Here is a 27469-nt window from a genome sequence, read left to right as displayed (position 1 = left end):
TGTGAGTTACCGGTGGGGGCCCCTGTGAGTTACCGGTGGGGGCCCCTGTGAGTTACCGGTGGGGGCCCCTGTGAGTTACCGGTGGGGGCCCCTGTGAGTTACCGGTGGGGGCCCCTGTGAGTTACCGGTGGGGGCCCCTGTGAGTTACCGGTGGGGGCCCCTGTGAGTTACCGGTGGGGGCCCCTGTGAGTTACCGGTGGGGGCCCCTGTGAGTTACCGGTGGGGGCCCCTGTGAGTTACCGGTGGGGGCCCCTGTGAGTTACCGGTGGGGGCCCCTGTGAGTTACCGGTGGGGGCCCCTGTGAGTTACCGGTGGGGGCCCCTGTGAGTTACCGGTGGGGGCCCCTGTGAGTTACCGGTGGGGGCCCCTGTGAGTTACCGGTGGGGGCCCCTGTGAGTTACCGGTGGGGGCCCCTGTGAGTTACCGGTGGGGGCCCCTGTGAGTTACCGGTGGGGGCCCCTGTGAGTTACCGGTGGGGGCCCCTGTGAGTTACCGGTGGGGGCCCCTGTGAGTTACCGGTGGGGGCCCCTGTGAGTTACCGGTGGGGGCCCCTGTGAGTTACCGGTGGGGGCCCCTGTGAGTTACCGGTGGGGGGCCCTGTGAGTTACCGGTGGGGGCCCCTGTGAGTTACCGGTGGGGGCCCCTGTGAGTTACCGGTGGGGGCCCCTGTGAGTTACCGGTGGGGGCCCCTGTGAGTTACCGGTGGGGGCCTGGGTGAGAGTGTTCCAGAGAAGCTGGTTTTAGCTTTATTAAATCCGCTTCCGCCAATGTAAATATCCCCACCCCCCTTTCTAGTGATGGCAGGGGAGACGGGAGGAAGGGACCCAGCTGGTAGGGGAGGTGTCTGTCTTCCTGTTGATGGTTCAGGGAACATCGCCTTCACTGCCCGGTTCAAGATAAGGCCTCCTGGTTAGCCAGGCTGTTGGTTAATCAGTGTTGTAACGGTGTAATGTGCGACACACATTACACCGTCTTACGTGTCTTCCTATCATTACATTCTCTAGGTAGACAGTTTCGCTCGCCTTTAATGAGAGTGTTATTATACAGTAATATTCCTGTATAGAGAGCACCAGGGCCTGAGGATTTCTAATGTTTATTTTTAACTGAGAAGCCAGTGGGCTGACAGCAATAAGAGTCTGGTTGACCAGTCAACACCGGACATGCCTGGCTCAGGGCCACGTGTTAACACTGTAATAATTGTTATATTATATATATATATATATATATATATATATATATATATATATATATATATATATATATATATGTCGTGCCGAATATGTAAAACTGGTCAATTAGCAAGAACTCATTTAATATTAAGTCCTTTATAAAATTTTCTCTTATACGTTTAAAGATATATTTTTTCATTAATGTTAATGTAAAAATTTATAATTTTGCACTAAAAGAATCTTAGAAAACTTACCTAATCTTATTATAATAAGAACAATTTATTTTAGCCTAACCCAACTAAATATATTTTAGATTTGTTTACAATAATTTAATACTAAACAAACACAGTGAAATATTTTTTTTTCGTTAGGTTCAGAATGATTTTGGCGAAATTATTGCATACACAAATTTTCACTTGTCCTATATGGCAAGATGAGCGTTGCTATTTAAGCCAAGATCGCAAGTTCTGCCTATTCGGCACGACAATATATATATATATATATATATATATATATATATATATATAGATTATAGTCATGCTCCCTGGCTATACTGACGCCACTAGCCGAGGGAGCCCGTGACGTCAGCATAACCAGGGAACATGGCGGGGATCATGCCCATAATCTACCAATATATAAAGTTACACAAGTATTACGGTGTTAACATGGGCTGCGGAAGTTGGAAAACTCTCGAAACCCACTAAAGGTAAAGGTATTTGCAGTTCTAGAAGATTATCAACATTGCTCTATATCCAGTGGGATGATGGAGAAATAATGAATATTTTGTTGTCCATAGCACACTAGCTGACATTTGTACTTACAATTTTAAGATCCCACTGGAATTATTGGTTAATGTCAGTTACCCAATAATTCCAGTGGAATCTTAAAACTGTGTTACACATATGTTGCCTCGTGTGCTATGGAAAGCAAAGTATGCAATGTTACGTCATCATCCCACTGGATAGAGAGCAATGTTGACAATCTTCTAGAACTGGTTTCAAGACTTTGTGTCCTCGGTGGATGCTTCTTGTGAAAATACTAGTATCATTTTCTAAGAGTAATGCAGTAATATGACTCACGAAATCGTACAAATGCGATTGCAAACAAACTAGGGAACGGGTGGAGGTTGAACCCATGGCACTGTCCTAGAATTTTATGACTCGCTTGCCATGAGTTCAAACCCAACCCGTTCCGTGATTTGTCAATAATATATGTCTATGTGGGATCAGAGAATGAGAAAGATAATTTGGAGTTACGGCGCCTTCAGCAACACAGCTGCCATGGGGACAGTCTCTTGAATTAACTTCATTGACCAGTAATCTGTGTTCGATTTGTTCGAAAATTGAAAGTACATCTACACTTCTCTAGTTATTCATTTTGCATGCATTTTGTGTGCTGTTACACAGTGATCACACTTGTAAATGGTCTAAGTCGGAGCGAAACGTCGTCGTAAGCTCCTCTCTCCTATGTCCGGGTTATTTATGTATTGTTCCAGTCACGGTATTATGCATATTTGTTCTTTATTGATGTTTTGCTGGACTGCCACTAAGATTAAAACCACAAAGTGATCTAGCAGCTGTGTGAGGCAGGCAGGATTTTAACAGCTCTAAACCCGTGTTATCCAGCCCTGTGTTAATGTTTTTGTGTGTATTACAAGCTTATTGGTAATGTTTCTGAATGATGATAATCTTTCCTAGTGATAAAAGTCTACAATTTATGCTGTTGTTTGACTTTCATCTTTGTGGAGAGGGACTGACATTGTGGAGAGGGACTGACATTGTGGAGAGGGCTGACATTGTGGAGAGGGCTGACATTGTGGAGAGGGCTGACATTGTGGAGAGGGACTGACATTGTGGAGAGGGCTGACATTGTGGAGAGGGCTGACATTGTGGAGAGGGACTGACATTGTGGAGAGGGCTGACATTGTGGAGAGGGCTGACATTGTGGAGAGGGCTGACATTGTGGAGAGGGCTGACATTGTGGAGAGGGCTGACATTGTGGAGAGGGCTGACATTGTGGAGAGGGCTGACATTGTGGAGAGGGCTGACATTGTGGAGAGGGCTGACATTGTGGAGAGGGCTGACATTGTGGAGAGGGCTGACATTGTGGAGAGGGCTGACATTGTGGAGAGGGCTGACATTGTGGAGAGGGCTGACATTGTGGAGAGGGCTGACATTGTGGAGAGGGCTGACATTGTGGAGAGGGCTGACATTGTGGAGAGGGCTGACATTGTGGAGAGGGCTGACATTGTGGAGAGGGCTGACATTGTGGAGAGGGCTGACATTGTGGAGAGGGCTGACATTGTGGAGAGGGCTGACATTGTGGAGAGGGCTGACATTGTGGAGAGGGCTGACATTGTGGAGAGGGACTGACATTGTGGAGAGGGACTGACATTGTGGAGAGGGCTGACATTGTGGAGAGGGCTGACATTGTGGAGAGGGCTGACATTGTGGAGAGGGCTGACATTGTGGAGAGGGCTGACATTGTGGAGAGGGCTGACATTGTGGAGAGGGACTGACATTGTGGAGAGGGACTGACATTGTGGAGAGGGACTGACATTGTGGAGAGGGCTGACATTGTGGAGAGGGCTGACATTGTGGAGAGGGCTGACATTGTGGAGAGGGCTGACATTGTGGAGAGGGCTGACATTGTGGAGAGGGCTGACATTGTGGAGAGAGGCTGACATTGTGGAGAGGGCTGACATTGTGGAGAGGGCTGACATTGTGGAGAGGGCTGACATTGTGGAGAGAGGATGACATTGTGGAGAGGGCTGACATTGTGGAGAGGGCTGACATTGTGGAGAGGGTTGACATTGTGGAGAGGGACTGACATTGTGGAGAGGGACTGACATTGTGGAGAGGGCTGACATTGTGGAGAGGGCTGACATTGTGGAGAGGGCTGACATTGTGGAGAGGGCTGACATTGTGGAGAGGGCTGACATTGTGGAGAGGGCTGACATTGTGAGGGACTGACATTGTGGAGAGGGCTGACATTATGGAGAGGGACTGACATTGTGGAGAGGGCTGACATTATGGAGAGGGCTGACATTGTGGAGAGGGCTGACATTGTGGAGAGGGACTGACATTGTGGAGAGGGCTGACATTGTGGAGAGGGCTGACATTGTGGAGAGGGCTGACATTGTGGAGAGGGCTGACATTGTGGAGAGGGCTGACATTGTGGAGAGGGCTGACATTGTGGAGAGGGCTGACATTGTGGAGAGGGACTGACATTGTGGAGAGGGCTGACATTGTGGAGAGGGACTGACATTGTGGAGAGGGACTGACATTGTAGAGAGGGCTGACATATTGGAGAGGGCTGACATTGTGGAGAGGGCTGACATTATGGAGAGGGCTGACATTGTGGAGAGGGACTGACATTGTGGAGAGGGCTGACATTGTGGAGAGGGCTGACATTGTGGAGAGGGCTGACATTGTGGAGAGGGACTGACATTGTGGAGAGGGCTGACATTGTGGAGAGGGCTGACATTGTGGAGAGGGCTGACAATGTGGAGAGGGCTGACGTTGTGGAGAGGGACTGACATTGTGGAGAGGGCTGACATTGTGAAGAGGGACTGACATTGTGGAGAGGGCTGACATTGTGAAGAGGGACTGACATTGTGGAGAGGGCTGACATTGTGGAGAGGGACTGACATTGTGGAGAGGGCTGACATTGTGGAGAGGGACTGACATTGTGGAGAGAGGCTGACATGTGGAGAGAGGCTGACATTGTGGAGAGAGGCTGACATTGTGGAGATAGGCTGACATTGTGGAGAGGGCTGACATTGTGGAGAGAGGCTGACATTGTGGAGAGGGCTGACATTGTGGAGAGGGCTGACATTGTGGAGAGGGCTGACATTGTGGAGAGGGGCTGACTTTGTGGAGAGGGACTGACATTGTGAAGAGGGCTGACATTGTGGAGAGGGGCTGACATTGTGGAGAGGGGCTGACATTGTGGAGAGGGCTGACATTGTGGAGAGGGCTGACATTGTGGAGAGAGGCTGACATTGTGGAGAGAGGCTGACATTGTGGAGAGGGCTGACATTGTGGAGAGAGGCTGACATTGTGAAGAGGGCTGACATTGTGGAGAGGGACTGACATTGTGGAGAGGGACTGACATTGTGGAGAGGGCTGACATTGTGGAGAGGGACTGACATTGTGGAGAGGGACTGACATTGTGGAAAGGGCTGACATTGTGGAGAGGGCTGACATTGTGGAAAGGGCTGACATTGTGGAGAGGGCTGACATTGTGGAGAGGGACTGACATTGTGGAGAGAGCTGCCATTGGAGAGGGCTGACATTGTGGAGAGTGCTGACATTGTGGAGAGGGCTGACATTGTGGAGAGGGCTGACAATGTGGAGAGGGCTGACGTTGTGGAGAGGGCTGACATTGTGGAGAGGGACTGACATTGTGGAGAGGGCTGACATTGTGAAGAGGGACTGACATTGTGGAGAGGGACTGACATTGTGGAGAGGGACTGACATTGTGGAGAGGGCTGACATTGTGGAGAGGGCTGACGTGTAGAGGGACTGACATTGTGGAGAGGGACTGACATTGTGGAGACGGCTGACATTGTGGAGAGGGCTGACATTGTGGAGAGGGACTGACATTGTGGAGAGGGACTGACATTGTGGAGAGGGCTGACATTGTGGAGAGGGACTGACATTGTGGAGAGGGCTGACATTGTGGAGAGGGACTGACATTGTGGAGAGAGGCTGACATTGTGGAGAGAGGCTGACATTGTGGAGATAGGCTGACATTGTGGAGAGGGCTGACATTGTGGAGAGGGCTGACATTGTGGAGAGAGGCTGACATTGTGGAGAGGGCTGACATTGTGGAGAGGGCTGACATTGTGGAGAGGGGCTGACATTGTGGAGAGGGCTGACATTGTGGAGAGGGACTGACATTGAAGAGGGCTGACATTGTGGAGAGGGCTGACTTTGTGGAGAGGGCTGACATTGTGGAGAGGGGCTGACATTGTGGAGAGAGGCTGACATTGTGGAGAGGGCTGACATTGTGGAGAGAGGCTGACATTGTGGAGAGGGCTGACATTGTGGAGAGGGCTGACATTGTGGAGAGAGGCTGACATTGTGGAGAGGGCTGACATTGTGGAGAGAGGCTGACATTGTGGAGAGAGGCTGACATTGTGGAGAGGGCTGACATTGTGGAGAGGGCTGACATTGTGGAGAGAGGCTGACATTGTGGAGATAGGCTGACATTGTGGAGAGGGCTGACATTGTGGAGAGAGGCTGACATTGTGGAGAGGGCTGACATTGTGGAGAGAGGCTGACATTGTGGAGAGGGCTGACATTGTGGAGAGAGGCTGACATTGTGGAGAGGGCTGACATTGTGGAGAGGGCTGACATTGTGGAGAGAGGCTGACATTGTGGAGAGGGGCTGACATTGTGGAGAGGGCTGACATTGACATTGTGGAGAGAGGCTGACATTGTGGAGAGGGCTGACATTGTGGAGAGGGCTGACATTGTGGAGAGAGGCTGACATTGTGGAGAGGGGCTGACATTGTGGGGAGGGGCTGACATTGTGGAGAGGGCTGACATTGTGGAGAGAGGCTGACATTGTGGAGAGGTCTGACATTGTGGAGAGAGGTCTGACATTGTGGAGAGAGGCTGACATTGTGGAGAGGGCTGACATTGTGGAGAGGGCTGACATTGTGGAGAGAGGCTGACATTGTGGAGAGGGCTGACATTGTGGAGAGGGCTGACATTGTGGAGAGGGCTGACATTGACATTGTAGAGAGAGGCTGACATTGTGGAGAGGGCTGACATTGTGGAGAGGGCTGACATTGTGGAGAGAGGCTGACATTGTGGAGAGAGGCTGACATTGTGGAGAGGGGCTGACATTGTGGGGAGGGGCTGACATTGTGGAGAGGGCTGACATTGTGGAGAGAGGCTGACATTGTGGAGAGGGCTGACATTGTGGAGAGAGGCTGACATTGTGGAGAGGGCTGACATTGTGGAGAGAGGGCTGACATTGTGGAGAGGGCTGACATTGTGGAGAGGGCTGACATTGTGGAGAGGGCTGACATTGTGGAGAGGGCTGACAATGTGGAGAGAGGCTGACATTGTGGAGAGGGCTGACATTGTGGAGAGAGGCTGACATTGTGGAGAGGGCTGACATTGTGGAGAGAGGCTGACATTGTGGAGAGGGGCTGACATTGTGGAGAGGGCTGACATTGACATTGTAGAGAGAGGCTGACATTGTGGAGAGGGCTGACATTGTGGAGAGGGCTGACATTGTGGAGAGAGGCTGACATTGTGGAGAGAGGCTGACATTGTGGAGAGGGGCTGACATTGTGGGGAGGGGCTGACATTGTGGAGAGGGCTGACATTGTGGAGAGAGGCTGACATTGTGGAGAGGGCTGACATTGTGGAGAGAGGCTGACATTGTGGAGAGGGCTGACATTGTGGAGAGAGGCTGACATTGTGGAGAGGGCTGACATTGTGGAGAGGGCTGACATTGTGGAGAGGGCTGACATTGTGGAGAGGGCTGACATTGTGGAGAGAGGCTGACATTGTGGAGAGGGCTGACATTGTGGAGAGGGCTGACATTGTGGAGAGAGGCTGACATTGTGGAGAGGGCTGACATTGACATTGTGGAGAGGGCTGACATTGTGGAGAGGGCTGACATTGTGGAGAGGGCTGACATTGTGGAGAGAGGCTGACATTGTGGAGAGGGGCTGACATTGTGGGGAGGGGGTGACATTGTGGAGAGGGGCTGACATTGTGGAGAGGGGCTGACATTGTGGAGAGGGGCTGACATTGTGGAGAGGGCTGACATTGTGGAGAGGGCTGACATTGTGGAGAGGGCTGACATTGTGGAGAGGGCTGACATTGTGGAGAGGGCTGACATTGTGGAGAGAGGCTGACATTGTGGAGAGGGCTGACATTGTGGAGAGGGCTGACATTGTGGAGAGAGGCTGACATTGTGGAGAGGGCTGACATTGACATTGTGGAGAGGGCTGACATTGTGGAGAGGGCTGACATTGTGGAGAGGGCTGACATTGTGGAGAGAGGCTGACATTGTGGAGAGGGGCTGACATTGTGGGGAGGGGGTGACATTGTGGAGAGGGGCTGACATTGTGGAGAGGGGCTGACATTGTGGAGAGGGGCTGACATTGTGGAGAGGGGCTGACATTGTGGAGAGAGGCTGACACTGTGGAGAGAGGCTGACACTGTGGAGAGAGGCTGACACTGTGGAGAGAGGCTGACACTGTGGAGAGGGGCTGACATTGTGGAGAGAGGCTGACATTGTGGAGAGAGGCTGACACTGTGGAGAGAGGCTGACATTGTGGAGAGGGCTGACATTGTGGAGAGAGGCTGACATTGTGGAGAGGGCTGACATTGTGGAGGGAGGCTGACATTGTGGAGAGGGCTGACATTGTGGAGAGGGCTGACATTGTGGAGAGGGCTGACATTGTGGAGAGAGGCTGACGTTGTGGAGAGGGCTGACATTGTGGAGAGGGCTGACATTGTGGAGAGAGGCTGACATTGTGGAGAGGGCTGACATTGTGGAGAGGGCTGACATTGTGGAGAGGGCTGACATTGTGGAGAGAGGCTGACATTGTGGAGAGGGGCTGACATTGTGGGGAGGGGGTGACATTGTGGAGAGGGGCTGACATTGTGGAGAGGGGCTGACATTGTGGAGAGGGGCTGACATTGTGGAGAGGGGCTGACATTGTGGAGAGAGGCTGACATTGTGGAGAGAGGCTGATACTGTGGAGAGAGGCTGACATTGTGGAGAGGGGCTGACATTGTGGAGAGAGGCTGACATTGTGGAGAGAGGCTGACACTGTGGAGAGAGGCTGACATTGTGGAGAGAGGCTGACACTGGAGAGAGGCTGACATTGGGTGTTAGTTTGGGGAACGTCGCATATTTTTACATTGTTAACATATGATATTAAAAGTCTGTGATAATTTCATTATAAATAGTTGTGTGTATATATATTAATACTTGAGGTGCTGTTGGAGTGTGAGCAAAGTAACATTTATGAAGGGATTCAGGAAAACCGGCAGGCCGGACTTGAGTGCTGGAGATGGGAAATACAGTGCCTGCACTCTGAAGGAGGGGTGTTAATGTTGCAGTTTTATAAGTGTAGTGTAAAGCACCCCTCTAGCAAGACAGTGATGGAGTGAATGATAATGAAAGTTTTTCTTTTTCGGGCCACCCTGCCTTGGTGGGAATCGGCCGATGTGTTAGTAAAAATAAAATAAAATATATATTTTCATGAGTTTCAGTCTAAGGCATAAAATGTATGGATGGTTTCTTCAAAATTAGCGTTACTTAGCTTTAGGGTTGTATCAGAAATGTTTCGGTTAATTAAGAGGCTACATGTGAGCTGCGGACACCTGTTTCCACCAGCGTCCCTCACCTGACGGAAAAGACTACGCTGAAGTCTCTCATGGAGATTACATGTAAACAAACAATTCATCATTTTAAAAGTAAGTACCGCGACAGCTTAAAGGATTCTCTGTTACCTGTGATGCTTCCCACGGTATGGCGTCCTGGGTTTCTTCCCCTCGTCCCACCACCCCACACTTCAACGATCCCCTGCTTCTCTCTTCTCCGGCATTTCTACGACCCCCTGCCTCTATCTACTCCACACCTCCATGGCCCCCTGCCTCTACCTCCTCTCCAGCACTTCCACAATCTTCCTTTCATATTTTGGCCAGGATGCCGCGTAGCTCACTTGTTATATCGTGTTGGTTCCAGGGAACATCTCCTCTTTCCCTGCGACCCGGTCTCAGACCAGGCCGCCTAAATGGGAAAGGAAATATTTAACGTATAACAACTATTAAGAAAATCACAGGAAAGGAAACATAAGTGTATACTGAATGAAATTAGAACCTTGTAAAATTTACTGTCATCTTACGTGTTCATGAGACAAAGAAAAGATCAGTAATCCTGCCAGAGGGCAGAAGACAAGTTTCCTTGAATCACAGTTATACTCCTGCTGCCTCTCTCCACATAGCATTAACATAGATGTGTGTGTGTGTGTGGCTGCGTGGTAGAACATGGCAGGATAACAGAGCTAGCTTGTGTTTCCTACCATGTTGCTATCATTTAAAGTAGGTGAGCAGCCCACTGCTGTGCCCACTTTTGTTTAACAACGAGTGTGTAATTATGAAATGGGAGGTAATCAGGTTTGATTCGAGAAAAGGGAGAACAGCTGCAACTCCTTAGATCAACAGCCATTATTATTATTATTATTATTATTATTATTATTATTATTATTATTTTTATTAAGCTGTGAGTGAAACATCGTCAGAATAAAGGCATGCTCTACATACTCTCTCTCATTACCATTTGACAGTTTAACCAACACTGGAAATGTGATAGCACCGCAGTGAGTGTCCTTGAAGGTGCTCTCCTGAACGTGGACACTATTGTTAGTAGCATCACCCTCGTTACTGCTGTATAATTACCAGGAAGCTGGTGGGGGTTATACCACCGGTATCCTCATTGCACCATGCTCTTAAGTGATTCTCTGTGTTGAGGGGACTGCAAGGTTGTGTGTGGTACTTGCATAAGAAAGATGTGATTACCTGTGTCTAGCTACAGGAGCAAGACTGTGCTCCATGTGTTCCGTCTTAGATAATCTTTCCATGATATAATATTGTAAAGTTTTCAGTGGCCATGGCACCTATTAATTCTTCTTTTAATGCATTCCATTAATTAACTATTCTGTTTGGGGAGAAAAATGTCTTATTGTGCATTCTGTTCAGGTTTTTCCTTAATTTGCAGTTGTGGCCTCTTATCCCCGTTGCAGTGTGTGTGTATGTGGCCAGGTGCTTACCTCCCCGCTATCGTGTGTGTGATAATGATGAGTCAGTCTCCCTCTCTCACGTGTGAGTTAGAGAGGGGAGACGTTTTGAGAGATTGTGCTGAAGGGGTGAGATGAGAGTAAACCCAAGTCTCGGTGGCCTGGTGGCTAAAGCTCCCGCTTCACACACGGAGGGCCCGGGTTCGATTCCCGGCGGGTGGAAACATTTCGACACGTTTCCTTACACCTGTTGTCCTGTTCACCTAACAGCAAATAGGTACCTGGGTGTTAGTCGACTGGTGTGGGTCGCATCCTGGGGGACAATATTAAGGACCCCAATGGAAATAAGTTAGACAGTCCTCGATGACGCACTGACTTTCTTGGGTTATCCTGGGTGGCTAACCCTCCGGGGTTAAAAATCCGAACGAAATCTTATCTTATCTTATCTCTCACAGGTGGAGCGACTCTCAGAGTACGAGCAGTACTTCGCCTCTCTGCTGGTGGACACTCACCCAGACCATCCAGACCGTCACCACCTGGCCAACCACCATGACACACTCACTCAGGTAAGTACCGCACCTGGTCACCCTCCATCGCTCTCAAACTCTGACGTAAGTACCTCCCCTTGTTACCCCCAAATCACTGTGACACACTGAAATGGGTCAGTACCATATCTAGTAACCCATCATTGTGACATACTGAATTAGGTCACTACCACACCGGATCAGCCGGGCTGTGGTTCGTACGTTGGACTACGCGCGGCTAGCAGTAACAGCCTGGTTGATCAAACCCTGATCCACCAGGAGGCCTGGTCGTGGACCGGGCCGCAGGGGCGTTGATCCCCGGAATACCCTCCAGGTAGACTCCAGGTAGTCACCCATCACTGTGACACATGCAGGTGTCCCCTGACACTGGATCAGGGGACCCACCCTCCACACAGTCTCTCAGACACACTAAATCACTCCATCACTGTGACTACTTAGGTATGTCACCAGACACTGGACCACTCTGGCTGTAGCACACTTACAGTAGTCTAAGACACACCCACCGACGCACCACTAGAATACTCGTTCAGGTCACTCCCAGACACACTCGTAAATGTTTTCTTGTGTGCATCCAATATTTCTTTTTTTTTTTGTCAGAAATTTTATTGTTCCCCTCTAATGTCTCTTTCTATTGCCAATGCATTTGTTTATGATTCATTGTTGATATTTTTTTTAGTTTACGTCAACGCTGGCAAAGGTAAACAGGTAATGGAAGTGGGCGTGGCAGCGATCGTTGTATATTTTCTGTAGTATACTGTTACAAGACGCGGCACAGAAAACGGGCTGTTGAAGCCATGACTAGCTGGAATTCTGGCCAACAGATGGCAGGACCCTCGTCACTGCGGCAGCTCTCGGGGATGATAGAAGACGTGAAAATGCAAAATGTATTTTGTTAATGTATAGTGGAGATTCCACTCAGTTTTTACTTTCACCAACACGAAATCCTTAGCTTCCACTCCCCTCAAAAAAAAAAGTTAGGAAATAGGTTAAACTCACATAATATTAGGTCTTTGAATAATGGGGGATTGAAAGCCTATCGGTTACACGAGGGTCATAAGGCTGCACACCTGTTCACCAGTATTCAAGAATGGTCATGTAATAGAGTTTAATAAACTCTCAGTGTATATACAGTAAGAGACAGTGGGTACAGATCGCATAAAACAACCCATAGAAGTTACGACAATCCCACTCCAAGTGATTTTTTAGTGGCAGGAAACGAAAAAAGAAAATGGGTAGAAATAACCAAAATATTCCACCACCTTAGTGCCTTGTTGAACTGTAGGCACCGCCAGTACCCCCTCCCCCTTGGAGCCTAGTTGAACTGGAGGCACCGCCTGTGCCCCCCTCCCAAAAGGAGCCTTGTTGAACTGGAGGCACAGCCAGTGCCCCCCTCCCAAAAGGAGTCTTATTGGACTGGATGTACAGCCATCATCCTCCATGGAGCCTTGTTGAACTGGAGGCACAGCCAGTGCCCCTCCTCCCCCATGGAGCCTTGTTGGACTGGAGGCACAGCCAGTGGCCCTCCTCCCCCATGGAGCCTTGTTGGACTGGAGGCACAGCCAGTGGCCCTCCTCCCCCATGGAGCCTTGTTGGACTGGAGGCACAGCCAGTGGCCCTCCTCCCCCATGGAGCCTTGTTGGACTGGAGGCACAGCCAGTGGCCCTCCTCCCCCATGGAGCCTTGTTGGACTGGAGGCACAGCCAGTGGCCCTCCTCTCCCATGGAGCCTTGTTGGACTGGAGGCACAGCCAGTGCCCCTCCTCCCCCATGGAGCCTTGTTGGACTGGAGGTACAGCCAGTGGCCCTCCTCCCCCATGGAGCCTTATTGAACTGGAGGCACAGCCAGTGGCCCCCCTCCCCCATGGAGCCTTGTTGGACTGGAGGCACAGCCAGTGGCCCATCCCCTCAAGAAACACACCTACTGATGCTAACAACAAAATCACCCAAAAATCACGCAACAAAACTTCATTTATATTTGCCATCCACCACCAACAAAATACCTTTCATTATTGGACTTTAGAGGCAAATGCAATGTTTGCAGCCTTCATAGAGACCTACAAAAGACCACTTTGACAGCGAAATATGGATAGCATGATACAACTTTTGTAGATGCGACAGAAAGAACAGGCAACAAGGGAAGGTTGGCCTGTATGTCAGAGTCGCTCATTTGCACGGAGATACTGAACACCACAAATGATGTAGTTGAAGTTCAGACAGTGAATATCGAGAACCAAAAATTAGTCATTGTGATTATTTATAAGCCACCAGATGCAACTTCCCGACAGTTCAAGGAATAGTTATTGAAAATTGATTACTGTCTGGAAAACCTTCCAGCCCCAGCCCCAAACATCATACTGCTTGGTGATTTCAATCTAAGACATACAAAATCTAAGAATGTAGCAAATAATGTTACATCAGAGACTATCTCTGGAGGCACCTCAGATGAAAAGTTTCATACATACATAAGTTGCTGAATCTCTGCAATAAATACACCTTAAGCCAACACATAGTGGAGCCATCAAGACTGGAAAACACACTTGACCTTATTTTCACAAATGATGACCTGGTAAGAAACATAACAAAATCAAAAGCAACTAATTCAGATCACAATCTAACCGAAGTCCAGACTTACATGCACAGGGGTCCTGACCAGGGTGGGAGCCTTCACCAAATTCAACTTCAGTAACAAAAATATAAATTGGGATCAGGTAAACCATGTCCTAAATGAAACATGTTGGGAAGATATCTTAAAAAACACGGATCCAAACCGGTGCCTTGAAAGGATCAATTTTCTGGCAGCTGCAGTATGTTGGGAAAAAAAAAAAGAAAAATTAAACTGGAAAGAGAGAGACTCCCTCTACAGGAGAAGGCGAAGATTATCTGAAACAAGGAAGTATTGACCAGGGAAGTGGAAAATATTGAGTTAAAGTTAAACGATTCATACAGGATCCAGGAGAGACAAGACTATGAAGAACCACTTAGTAAATATCGCAAGCAAGGCAGCCAGGAGGCTTTCAGCACTTCGATGTATCTCGCATCCGCTCGGCAGTAGAGACTGCAAGTGCGCTCACACCTCGAGTATGATTAATTTTCTTGGAATGTTTGCCTCTCGTTTCACCTATGACTTCATGACAGAACAGAGCAGGACGACTTATCTCTCGTCTGGACTCGTCCTGGACAGATGTGTCTTTTTACCAGAGCCTTCAACACAAGAGAGATGTGGGCGGCCTAACTTATGTACAAGGCCAATATTGTCAAGGTCCCACATTAGGCTCCACTTCGTGGTCACCAAAAAGAGAGCTTCTACACCACAAGACGGGCAGCAAACAGCAACTATACTCTCGTTGAACCCTTCTCAAGAACATCACTTTATCTGAGATCATTCATTTCAAATTTAATCGAGTTTGGAACATGTTCGTGCAGCATAGTGACATTGATGAAATAGTCATTCGACCAAATGAAATCGCTGGCCCACAGATGGGTCCAACTTCATCCTATTCCCTGTTTGTAGGTCTCATAACAAAAAGACTTCCAGATGAACGGAGGTATGTAACAGCTCTTAGCTTGTAAATGAAGGTAGGCATTCATAACCTAACCCTGTAAAGCCATTGTGTGTGTAGAGAGAGAGAGAGAGAGACAGGGAAATAAGGAATGAGAGAAAGAGAATGAAGGAAGGAAGGGGTGTGTGTCAACAGGGAGGGGCGGCACCTGCACTACGCATGAAGTGCTGAGATTATCTCAATAAGGACAGGTGGTTCCTGCTTACACCTTCACTCACTCACCCACAACAGGTGAGTCTGTGCTAGGCGTCGACTTAATTCCCTCTTCTGTGGTGACTCCCCTGTCAGGTGAAGGGTTGAAAGCATTCCCTGGTGATTTTCCTGTCAGGTGAAGAGTATGTGTGTGTGTGTGTGTGTTAGGATGGTTGCAGGTTTTCTATTGGCCAGCAGCAAGTTTTCCAGTACTGGTTCTCCACACTGTGTGGAAAGTGATTGATACCTCATGTATGTGCTGGTTAATATGGGAGATTGTGCCTGACAATCTCGGAAGTGTGGGGCTGGGCAGGTGTGGGCATAGGCCTACAGGTGAGGGAGAGACCTACAGGGGTGGCGTAGGTGTGAAGGACAGAAGTACACAGACAGGCGCTGTAAATGTAAAGATCGTGATGACTGGAAATTCTTAAGGGAAGTAATCACTGTTAACTGTGCTCTAGTATTTTGGGTGGCTCCCACGAGATTATGCAACCTCCTACACCACCCAGATCACGTCAAGATGTTTACGTGTGTGTGTGTGTGTGTGTGTGTGTGTGGAGAGAGAGATCCTGAGTGGTTGAGATTGAGAAGCACTCCACCCATACATAATTAGCTTAACCCTAATGACCCAGCCATCACAGGTAGAGATAAGTTATAATTAATCACCCCCCTTTCTCCCACCATCACTACAACCACCACAACTACCGTCATTAGTTACAACTGCCATAGCACCCTCCCGTACCCCGCCACCCCCTCCCTGGTTAACCCTTCTCCCCCACCAACACCACCACTTCCACCTCCACATAGAACCCCCCACCACCACCACCACCACCACCATCACCACCACCATCACCACCACCACCAAAACCCCCACCCCCAATACCACCAACACCAACACCACCTCCACCACGCACGGTATGGTGCTCACTCTCGGAGGGGGAATGTTAAGTGCCTGTTAGTATCTGAGTGGGTTTTGGCGTTTATAAGTGACCATCAGAAGTAATAATGGTAATTAAGGCTCTGCGGGGAGGATAAATATTTCGACAAGAAAAGAGGTTACAACTTGTGATTACTGGCGCCTGAGGCAAGGTGGTGATGGAGGAAGAAGAGTATCTAGTGCTCGTCACTGGTGGTTGATACATTGATAACAAGTGATTGATGTCTTGATAACAAGTGATTGATGTCTTGATTACAAGTGATTGATGCATTGATTAGTTGTGATTGATATGTTGATTATTAGTATCGCCTGCGTTTGGTTCTCTTTGTGACCATTGGTAAAGCTTTTTATGACCTCGACTGTCATTACTTTCCAGGGTATATTGTCCTTTTATCAGAGACCCGGGTAGTGTGCGTGTGCGTGTGCGTGTGCGTGTGTGTGTGTGTGTGTGTGTGTGTGTGTGTGTGTGTGTGTGTGTGTGTGTGTGTGTGTGTGTGTGTGTGTGTGTGTGTGTGTATGTATGAGAGAGAGAGGACGAGGATAGACAGCGTTGAAGCCCAGGTGACTGACTTCATTTTAATCTGAGTTTATGCAATAAATCATCTGTATCCTGTAAGCTGACTGACTTACGTTTGCATTGTTTGAAATATATTACCTAGAGTGTACCTGGAGTCGCTTCCGGAGATCACCGCCCCCGCTGCCCGGTCCCAGATCAGGTCTCCTGGTTGCTGGCTTGATCGATCAGTCTGTTAGTGCCCGCCGCCCGCAGTCCAACGTATGCACCACAACCCGGTTGATCAAGACTTTTTTTTTGAGGAATCTATCGAGTTCCCTCTTGAAGACAGCTAGTGGTTTGTTGACCTCCCCCCCTTCTCCTTATGGCACTGTTTGACTAACGTTAGCACTGTCTGAATTACGTTGGCAAGGTTAGAATTACATTGGCAAACACCTCAACTACTGGGAACGCTTAGAAGCACTTGACTTGTACTCGCTGGAACGCAGGCGAGAGAGATATATCATGATCTACACTTGGAAAATCCTAGAAGGAATGGTCCCGAATCTGCACACAGAAATCACTCCCTACGAAAGTAAAAGACTGGACGGGAGATGCAAAATGCCCCCAATTAAAAGTAGGGGCGCCATTGGTACACTAAGAGAAAACACCATAAGTGTCCGGGGCCCAAGACTGTTCAACAGCCTCCCACCAAGCATAAGGGAAATTACCAATAGGCCCCTGGCTGCCTTCAAGAGGGAGCTGGACAGATACTTAAAGTCGGTGCCGGATCAGCCAGGCTGTGGTTCGTACGTTGGACTGCGTGCGGTCAGCAGTAACAGCCTGGTTGATCAGGCCCTGATCCACCGGGAGGCCTGGTCGTGGACCTGGTCGCGGAGGCGTTGATCTCCGGAATACACTCCAGGTAAACTAGTCAGTTATCAAACTGAAACATGGGTTCATGCAGATTCAGTTGTTGTGGTTATTTGATGGTACAAGGTGGTTGACTGTTGTGGCATTCCTGTAGTTGATTATTGTACTCCAACGGCAGCACGTAGGTGAATTGGTGTTACTGGTATGAGGGTTGCAGATACAGCCGAATTCTGGAAGCCTTGTAGTGGTAGTGTAATGGTTAGGTTGTGTTGATATAAGGGCAGTGGTGTTGATGGTGGTAGTAAAAGGGGTATGGGTTGTGGTTATGGTGGTGGTAGTGACAAGGGGTATGAACTTCGGTCTACCTGGAGTTTTCCTGGCGGTTATTCCGGGGATCAACGTCCCTGCGGCCCGGTCCACGACCAGGCCTCCCGGTGGGTCAGGGCCTGATCAACCAGGCTGTTACTGTTGGCGGAGATAGTGGTGGTAGTGAGAGAGGTATGAGTTGTGGTTGTGGTGGTGGCAGCGGCAGAAGTATGAACTGCGATGGAGATGGTAGTGGTAGTGACAAGGGTATGATTATTATTATAATCATATAGGAGCGCTAAACCCGTGGGGTTATACAGTGCATGTTGTGGGTAGGAAGGTATTCAGACTCGATTCAGGGAACCGGAACACAGATTCAACTCCCTAGATCAAGAGCCCCTCACCAGCGTTAAGGAACCTCCCTTGAGGGGGGGGGGGTAAGAACAGTGGCTACAATATAAAGTGTAAACGATAATAATCGTAACAATGAAAAACGATTTACTCAACAACATAGGGAACAACTGCAGTGTCTGGCTACCCTCCTTTACTTAACTACACGGTGGGAACAAGAGCTACGTGTCTTCCACCGTCACACAGGATGGGTTTCTAACACACGGTAATGAAATCTGTCAGCCTAAGCTGTGAGATGTCAGTAGGTCGATGAGGATACCGTCAAGCGTTGCACTATGGGTTCAGTAGCTATACCTGTAACGTTCCTCTGATGGGTGGCGAGGGTTCTTCTCCCCTGTCAGCTCTGCCTAAAGTCAGACTTCCCTTCTATGGAATATTCAAAGGTTTCTTTCCAAGAGAGATGAGGTCACTATTACCAGGAAACTGCCATTCCTCAGTCAGGTCTGTCCCCCCCCCCCCTCACACACACATACATGCATACTGTTTAATTTTATTGGGTTATCCTGGGTTAAATCACAATTGTATGCCCTCAAAATCACTGTAAAAAAATATAAGTTACGTATGTACCCAAAGCCTTCACTAAACCATAAGATAGAAAAAGTAATTGAAGGGTGAGTCATGTCGGGTAGTCGAGGATAAACAATGGAAATAAATGGTATAAAATACCGACACAATGGCAATATAAACACAAATGCAGTATAATGTGATCCTTTATTGACTACGTTTCGCCCACACAGTGGGCTTTTTCAAGTCACAAACAGAACTACCTGGGGTGGAAGGAACGCGAGTATTTATAGTCCGGCTGAGGTCAGGTGAAGAATGCTGCATCTGATGATGTACCGAGTTGGGTTGTAGAGTCTAAAAACTTGGGTAGCTTGGAAAGGAGACTGGACAAGTTTGTGAGCAGACCTTCTACAGTGTTCTTATGTGGGATAGCGATGAAGAAGTTTCTTGGCAAGTGGTTCAGCTATGTTATAGAAGCCACTATTCTGGTTGAAGTTGTCGGATATAGAAATAAGTGATGATTCCAGGATTCTTCGGTATTGAGTGTTGTCTTCTGTGGCGATAAGTCTTGAGTTTCTGTAGTTTATCAAGTGGTTGTGTGAATTACGGTGTTGTACGCAGGCATTCCTTGTGTCGTCAGACCTGCTTGCGTATTGGTGTTCTGAAATACGTGTTTGGAGGTCCCTTGATGTTTCGCCCACGTATAACTTGTTGCAGTCATTACAAGGGATTATGTATACCCCTGCAGAGGATGGAGGCTTGTCCTGCCTACTACTGGTGATGTCCTTGATGGTCGTGGTTGTGGAGGTAGATACTTGGAATGATGTTTTGGCAAAGATGTTGGAAACATGTTTGGCAATGGAGTTGGTGGGAAGGACTATGTATCTCTTCTCGGCAGTGTCTTCTCTGGGTGTGTTGAAGATGTTTAGTGCTCGCCGTCTGCAGTCTCTGATGAAGTGACGAGGATAGTGGAGTTTGGAAAATACCTGTTCAATTATAGTGCATTCTTCTTCAAGGAACTCGTTGCTGCAGATTCTGAGTGCACGCAGGAAGAAGCCTATAATTACACCACGTTTGGTTTTGGTGTCGTGGTGAGAGTAGAAGTGGAGAAGATCGTTTTGGTTGGTGGGTTTTCGATAGACTTTAAAACGAAGTTCGTGGTCAGCTTTGCAGAGTAGAACCAGAATAGTGGCTTCTATAACATAGCTGAACCACTTGCCAAGAAACTTCTTCATCGCTATCCCACATAAGAACACTGTAGAAGGTCTGCTCACAAACTTGTCCAGTCTCCTTTCCAAGCTACCCAAGTTTTTAGACTCTACAACCCAACTCGGTACATCATCAGATGCAGCATTCTTCACCTGACCTCAGCCGGACTATAAATACTCGCGTTCCTTCCACCCCAGGTAGTTCTGTTTGTGACTTGAAAAAGCCCACTGTGTGGGCGAAACGTAGTCAATAAAGGATCACATTATACTGCATTTGTGTTTATATTGCCGAGGATAAACAAGGTCCCTTCCCCCCTCCTTCCCTTTCTTCTCCCTCCCCCTGCTGCTCTTTCCTCTCATCTCCACTTTCTTACCCCTTACCCCCTTCACAGTGATTATTGGAGAGGCGAGGGAGGGAATGGACAAGTAGGGATACAGGGTAAACAAACAAGAACGGGGGATGGAACGAGCAGGTGAAGAGGAAACAAGTATAGGAGAGGGTTTATACAGTGGTAAGATAAAGAGGTGGTAGCAGTGTGGGAGGCAGAAGAGTAATAATGAAATAGATGGGAGAGAGAGAGAGAGAGAGAGAGAGAGAGAGAGAGAGAGAGAGAGAGAGAGAGAGAGAGAGAGAGAGAGAGAGAGAGAGAGAGAGAGAGAGAGAGAGAATATGAATGAATGAATGAAAGAAAATGATGAGAAAGAGGTAAGGGGTAGGTGAGAAAGGAGGGAGAGAGAGTAATTACCTCTTGCCTGTTATTTACCTGTTCCCTGTGGCACCATTAATGAGTGACCTTTTATTCTTAATACTATTATGAAGCAGCGCCTGATAGTACATAACACGGGCTGGTTGTCAAGGCGGCCTCCATCATCTGAGCTGTTGATGGTAGTAGTGTTGGTGGGCCGTGGCGGTGATTTTGTTGTGGTAATGCTAGTGGGTTGTGGTGGTGGTGGTAGTGCTGGTAGGCTGGGGTGATTGTGGTAATGCTGATAGGCTGTGATCGTGGTCGTGGTAAGGGTCTGGGGTTAGTGGTGGTGGTTACGCTAGTGATGGTGGTGGTTACGCTGGTGGTGCCAGGAAGTGACGACAATACATTGAGGATAATAAGAAGCGCTGAGGCAGTGGTGGTGACTGTGGTGGTGGTGGTGGTGGCGGCGGCGGCGGCGGCTTGGACGGTGACCTCTTGCGTTTACTAGTGACGGTGTCCAGTTGTACCTATACACTCTCCACCAGCTGTAATAACGCCAGGCTAGGTAGCAGGTAGAAATAGGGGTCGAGAAAGAATGAAGATCTCGTGTTATAGAGGCTCACCCTGCACAACCTTGTTCATACGACTCCTTCACTTAGTGATCGATACTCCCTCCCTCCCTCCTCCTCTGACTACTACTACCACTACTACCCCTCTTCTTTTTCTTCCTGTCTGTGAGCTTTATAGATCAAAATGCTCTGCAAATCCTACAGATTTCTTCATTCTACACATTCCCTGTATCCTCTTTCACCTTCCTTTTTTTTTTCTTCTTTCCCTTGTACCCTCCTCCATTTCCTCCACTGTGTGTACCACGAGGCACGGGTCCTCCAGCCACTCGCCAGACTGGGGTGAATCATTTCTGCCACTGACAATAGTATCGGGAGCTTCTAGTTTCCTGTGGGAGGTTTTCTCTCAGGAAGCGACGATCCTCGTCCTTTGCCCCGACGCGCACACCTGCGTGCCAAGATAACTCATTAGCGCTTCCTTGATTCGAAATTCTCGCACCATGGGTGCTTGGTGCCGACTTTGTGTATCAGCGGTAGGATGTACCCGACATTAATTATTAAGACAGTGCACCGTTTACGGCACTTCGTCGAGAAGACGTTTCATTTACCAAGTGCTTCATCAATTCGGCTAGTTGATTAAATCTCTGGTGAACGAAACGTCTACTCAGTAAAACTGCATAAACAGCATATTGTGTTTTATTAACACACGAACTTTCTTCAGGTATCAGTTACCAATGCTTTTACCATTCTTGTATTAACCATATACCTAGGAATTTTGCACAGTACTAGCCATATTATATATAATACTGGCAGTTTGCACCTATTCCTAGAAGTTTAAGTATGCTTAGTTGTTGTATACGCACACAACCACATCAGGAGGAAAACAACAGTCAAGGACCAGGTAATCAGGCTAATGAAGGAAGGAAGGAGGAGAGACAACAAGAAAATTGTATGCTATTTCTAGCGGTATTACACGTGTTCCTAGGAGTTTTATGGATATTCCTAAGAGTTTATGCGTCTTCCTGGGTGTTTCACACAGTAGTAGGCGTATTACATGAATTATCACGAGTATTACATGCATTATTACAAGTATTATCTCCATTATCACGAGTATTACTCCATAATCATGAGTATTACCTCCATAATCACGAGTATTACTCCATAATCACGAGTATTACTCCATAATCACGAGTATTACTCCATTATCACGAGTATTGCCTCCATAATCACGAGTATTACCTCCATAATCACGAGTATTACCTCCATAATCACGAGTATTACCTCCATAATCACGAGTATTACCTCCATAATCACGAGTATTACTCCATTATCACGAGTATTACCTCCATAATCACGAGTATTACTCCATAATCACGAGTATTACTCCATAATCACGAGTATTACTCCATTATCACGAGTATTGCCTCCATAATCACGAGTATTACCTCCATAATCACGAGTATTACCTCCATAATCACGAGCATTACCTCCATAATCACGAGTATTACCTCCATAATCACGAGTATTACTCCATTATCACGAGTATTACCTCCATAATCACGAGTATTACTCCATTATCACGAGTATTACCTCCATAATCACGAGTATTACTCCATAATCACGAGTATTACTCCATTATCACGAGTATTGCCTCCATAATCACGAGTATTACCTCCATAATCACGAGTATTACCTCCATAATCACGAGCATTACCTCCATAATCACGAGTATTACCTCCATAATCACGAGTATTACTCCATTATCACGAGTATTACCTCCATAATCACGAGTATTACCTCCATAATCACGAGTATTACCTCCATAATCACGAGTATTACTCCATTATCACGAGTATTGCCTCCATAATCACGAGTATTACCTCCATAATCACGAGTATTACCTCCATAATCACGAGTATTACCTCCATAATCACGAGTATTACTCCATTATCACGAGTATTGCCTCCATAATCACGAGTATTACCTCCATAATCACGAGTATTACCTCCATAATCACGAGTATTACCTCCATAATCACGAGTATTACTCCATTATCACGAGTATTACTCCATTATCACGAGTATTACTCCATTATCACGAGTATTACCTCCATAATCACGAGTATTACTCCATTATCACGAGTATTACCTCCATAATCACGAGTATTACTCCATAATCACGAGTATTACTCCATTATCACGAGTATTACCTCCATAATCACGAGTATTACCTCCATAATCACGAGTATTACCTCCATAATCACGAGTATTACTCCATAATCACGAGTATTACCTCCATAATCACGAGTATTACTCCATAATCACGAGTATTACCTCCATAATCACGAGTATTACTCCATTATCACGAGTATTACTCCATTATCACGAGTATTACTCCATTATCACGAGTATTACCTCCATAATCACGAGTATTACTCCATAATCACGAGTATTACCTCCATAATCACGAGTATTACCTCCATAATCACGAGTATTACTCCATAATCACGAGTATTACCTCCATAATCACGAGTATTACTCCATAATCACGAGTATTACCTCCATAATCACGAGTATTACAAAGTATTTTTCACCTAGTAAATTTTCACCAGCAATTTTAAGAGATTCTGAAGTATTTTTTAATTGGTAATCTTAAGAAATTAAGCTTAATTAGATTGTTTCTATGGAAATTCCTAGAGATCTACAAACGCCTCTAACTTTCTTTAATAATCATAGAAGGTTTCTACGTTTTTTCAGCTTTCAGTGTCTATTTCTTGGTACTTTCTAAAAGCATTCCCAGAAGCATTTTATGGTGAAATGGAAGAGATGAGGACTAGAGGGAGGGAGTGGAGGGGGAAGATGAATTGATGAGAGGAAGGGAGGAACTAAGGTAGGGATGGAGACAGGAACGGAGTGACGGACGATGATGGAAATGGATGAGCAGATACAAAAATGGAGTAAGGAAAGCTTATGTGACGAGAGCCAGTAGTGTAAAGAAGTGAGGGGATAATGAGGTGAGGATAGTGAGGTGAGGGATAGTGTGTGGAAACCTGGGAGCCAGTATAGGAAGGTGTTGTCAGCAGGGTGCATTGTTAATTTAAGGGATGTGTGTGTCACGGTTATGCTGTCACTATCATATTGTCACTTATGCTGTCCCATCACTGTTATGCTATCACCATCATTCTGGCATGTATGTAGTGAGGTGAAGATGTACGTTAGGCTGAACGGCGATATTTGGACACGTGCGAGTAGGTGAGCTGTAAGCACAGGTGACGTTTGTGGGCAGGTGAGCTTTGTGAGCAGATAAGCGTGCCTGGGCAGTTGAGCGTGCCTGGGCAGGTGAACGTGCGTGGGCAGGTGATGTGTGTGCAGTACCAGGACTGGCGTGGATGGGGAGGGGGGGGGACATGTGGAAGCCAGTTGTTATGGAGGTATTGATTGTCGGGGCGCGGCTGAGTAATGCTTGCGCGGGGCATATTTGTGCACCAGACCAGTTTCCGGGTTTTTGGTGGGGGTCCCTTCCTGGCTGTGCCAGCGTACTCGGGTTAAAGTGGGGTCCCTTGCTCGTTGCAGCAGTGCAGTTCCACCCTCTTGCTTTATTTATCATCATTTTAGTTATCTGTGTGTGTGTGTGTGTGTGTGTGCGCGCGCGCGTGTTCTTCCGTATCTTGGGAGTACACGGAAGTATATCTTGTTACCAGAAGAGAATTTGTGTGTTTCTAAAAAAAACGTTTTCGCATTACCGTCCTAAGAAAAGTTAGCTATAGGAATGACCTGTTTCTGGAGTTGATAGAGTAACCCAGGAGTATTACTCAGTGTTTACGTCCTCTGAATGGTAGGTACATGTACTGTCTCTGTCTGTCTGTCTGTCTCTGTCTCTGTCTCTCTCTCTCTCTCTCTCTCTCTCTCTCTCTCTCTCTCTCTCTCTCTCTCTCTCTCTCTCTCTCTCTCTCTCTCTCTCTCTCTCTCTCTCTCTCTCTCTCTCTCGCTCGCTCGCTCTCTGGCGCCAAGAAGTAAATTTTAATCTTTAACAAGACAAACAGGAGTGTCAAGGTAATCCTGACAGGAGAGTGCCAAGGTGATCATTAGACTATAGCTCCAGAATGATCGCTTTATGATTTAAATATCGAAGGTTTACGACGTGAACAAGATCCTATTATATTGTGATCGCACAGAATTCCCCGGAGTGTCACAGTAAATATGGTTGACTTTTTCGCCTTTGTCTTGGATTTTAAAAATTCTTAAAGGACGTGTGTTCAATCTTTTCCCTGTGTAAAATATTTATTTATGTTGAATCAGTGTTACGATAGTTCTTGTTTGATGATCATGTTTTTTCCTTCCATCTATGTGTGTAATTACTTATTGTGGTTGACGCTGGGAGGGAGTTATTGAGCTCTTGCTCATGGTCCTTAATAACTTTAGATAGAATATAGCTTGTTGAATGATTTGTCATTCTACTGTTAAAGCTATGTATATAGTCAGCCTTCACCACCAGGCTTCCTATCACGTTGTCTGCGTTTCCCTTTACTGTAAAAAAAATGTTTTTTTGTACTGTCCGACTCAGCTGGGTGGTAACCTTCATTACGTGTTCCCTGGTGCTAGTGCTTTCAGTGTCAGTCTGGCCAGGTTCACTGTTTTCTAATACTGGAGTTTTCTTTCTTAGTATGACCTTGTGCACCCAGCTAATCTTCGTTGCATTTTGTATTTCATGGTCATAACTAATTCTGATTATATTCTTCCATACTTGTGAGATGTAGATCAAGTTACTTTTTGCTGATGATACTGTGCTTATGGGAGATTCTAAAGAAAAATTGCGAAGGTTAGTGGACGAGTTTGGGAGAGTGTGTAAAGGTAGAAAGTTGAAAGAGAACATAGAAAAGAGCATCGTATCAACATCCCTGGTCCCAGGAAGATATCAGAAACACTACTGGAACAAGTGTGGAAGTCTCAAGAGGAAACTCGACAATATCCTCCGCCATGTAGCTTTTTTCCCTGCAGCTTTTGCTGCAACCACCCTCTACACTTATTCTGACTTCATTATGTGCTTGGCTAGATGTGGGGCTGTATGCTGGCACAGCTGACTCAAAGACTGGTCTTTCGTATGTGTTGGAGAATAATTTCAATTATTTATGGTTCATGTTTCCAAACACCCTTCTTAAGTTTGGCACTCTGCTGCTGATGATGGTGTGTTTGTGTGTACTTCGTGGGACAAGTTTAATAATGACGTCTACTCCTAGGTTCTTTATCCCTAAAGATGCTACTCGACTAGGTGATGTCTTGTCTGGCATCACAAGGAATGAAAGAGAGCTTACCAACCCCCAGAAAAGAAGAAACTACAAGAAATTAAAAGAAAATGCAATTAAAAATGTAGAGAATGGGTTCAGGGAGGGAAGTGTATTGGTAGACAGTGAATCTAAACAACATTAAAGTAAAGCTGCATTAGATAAGACATTTGCTCATAATAAGAAAGAGTAGAGACTGGTGACCAGGATTCATTTAGGTTACCTGTATATTTGACAGGTTGGTGGAGCAACTCCGGGACAGAAAAGACAATGTACAGTGGGGAGACGAGGGTAAATACACTGACACTATTTTAGAATGTAACAGATTACAAAAGTATAGAATTAATGCCTCAGACACGACCGAAGCACATTGTAACTAAGGTTGGTACCATTTTACAAAAAATATGTAGGATTTGCTTTAGTTAGATAATGGATATGTGTAGTGATACATGTAGATAAAGATATTCTACAGACAATGGTGCCTGTAGCTAAGGTCACTGTGTATTGATAAAGTCAATGATATCGCTAATGGCTACTCAACTATTTGGGCTGCAATGTACTGTCTGTATGGTGGTATTTTGCACAATATCTCTCTTTGGGTATAATAAAATAGTGTATGTGTGTGTTTTAGGGTGTGGTTACCTTACTGCAGCTGTGCGTGTGTGGTGTTAACAGATGGTTGGCCACCACTGAGGGAAGGAGAGCGCGGCAGCAGGCAAGTGAGCCCAGGTTTCGCGTAAGAAAAAATAGAAATCATTTGGTTACTGTAGAGTGGGAGTGTTGAGCATGGACGGGGGTGGGGGGGGTAGAGGGGTGGGGGAGGTGAGGATTGGAGAGGTTAGAGATCAATTGACTGGACGCATGTTGCCGCTGCGCACTTACGCAAATATTATCACTTTCCATGGTCATGTGCAAGCACTGCCACTGTCTTCTATATACAAGTATAAAGAACATTATT

The 27469-nt window shown here is 47.0% G+C and overlaps 1 protein-coding gene across 4 annotated transcripts in view; it reads left to right on the top strand.

The window, feature by feature from the left end:
- Positions 1–27469, top strand: part of LOC128689133 (uncharacterized) — a 724351-nt gene that overhangs the window by 516426 nt on the left and 180456 nt on the right. For all 4 annotated transcript variants that reach the window (XM_053777262.2, XM_053777261.2, XM_053777265.2 and 1 more), the window contains exon 2: positions 11403–11513. In XM_053777262.2, the coding sequence (XP_053633237.1) occupies positions 11403–11513 (111 nt within the window). The remainder of the gene's footprint in view (positions 1–11402; positions 11514–27469) is intronic.

Source organism: Cherax quadricarinatus, chromosome 21 (genome assembly GCF_038502225.1).
Source record: "Cherax quadricarinatus isolate ZL_2023a chromosome 21, ASM3850222v1, whole genome shotgun sequence".
NCBI classification, from domain to species: Eukaryota; Metazoa; Arthropoda; class Malacostraca; order Decapoda; family Parastacidae; genus Cherax; species Cherax quadricarinatus.
This window is presented reverse-complemented; position numbering and strand designations above follow the sequence as displayed.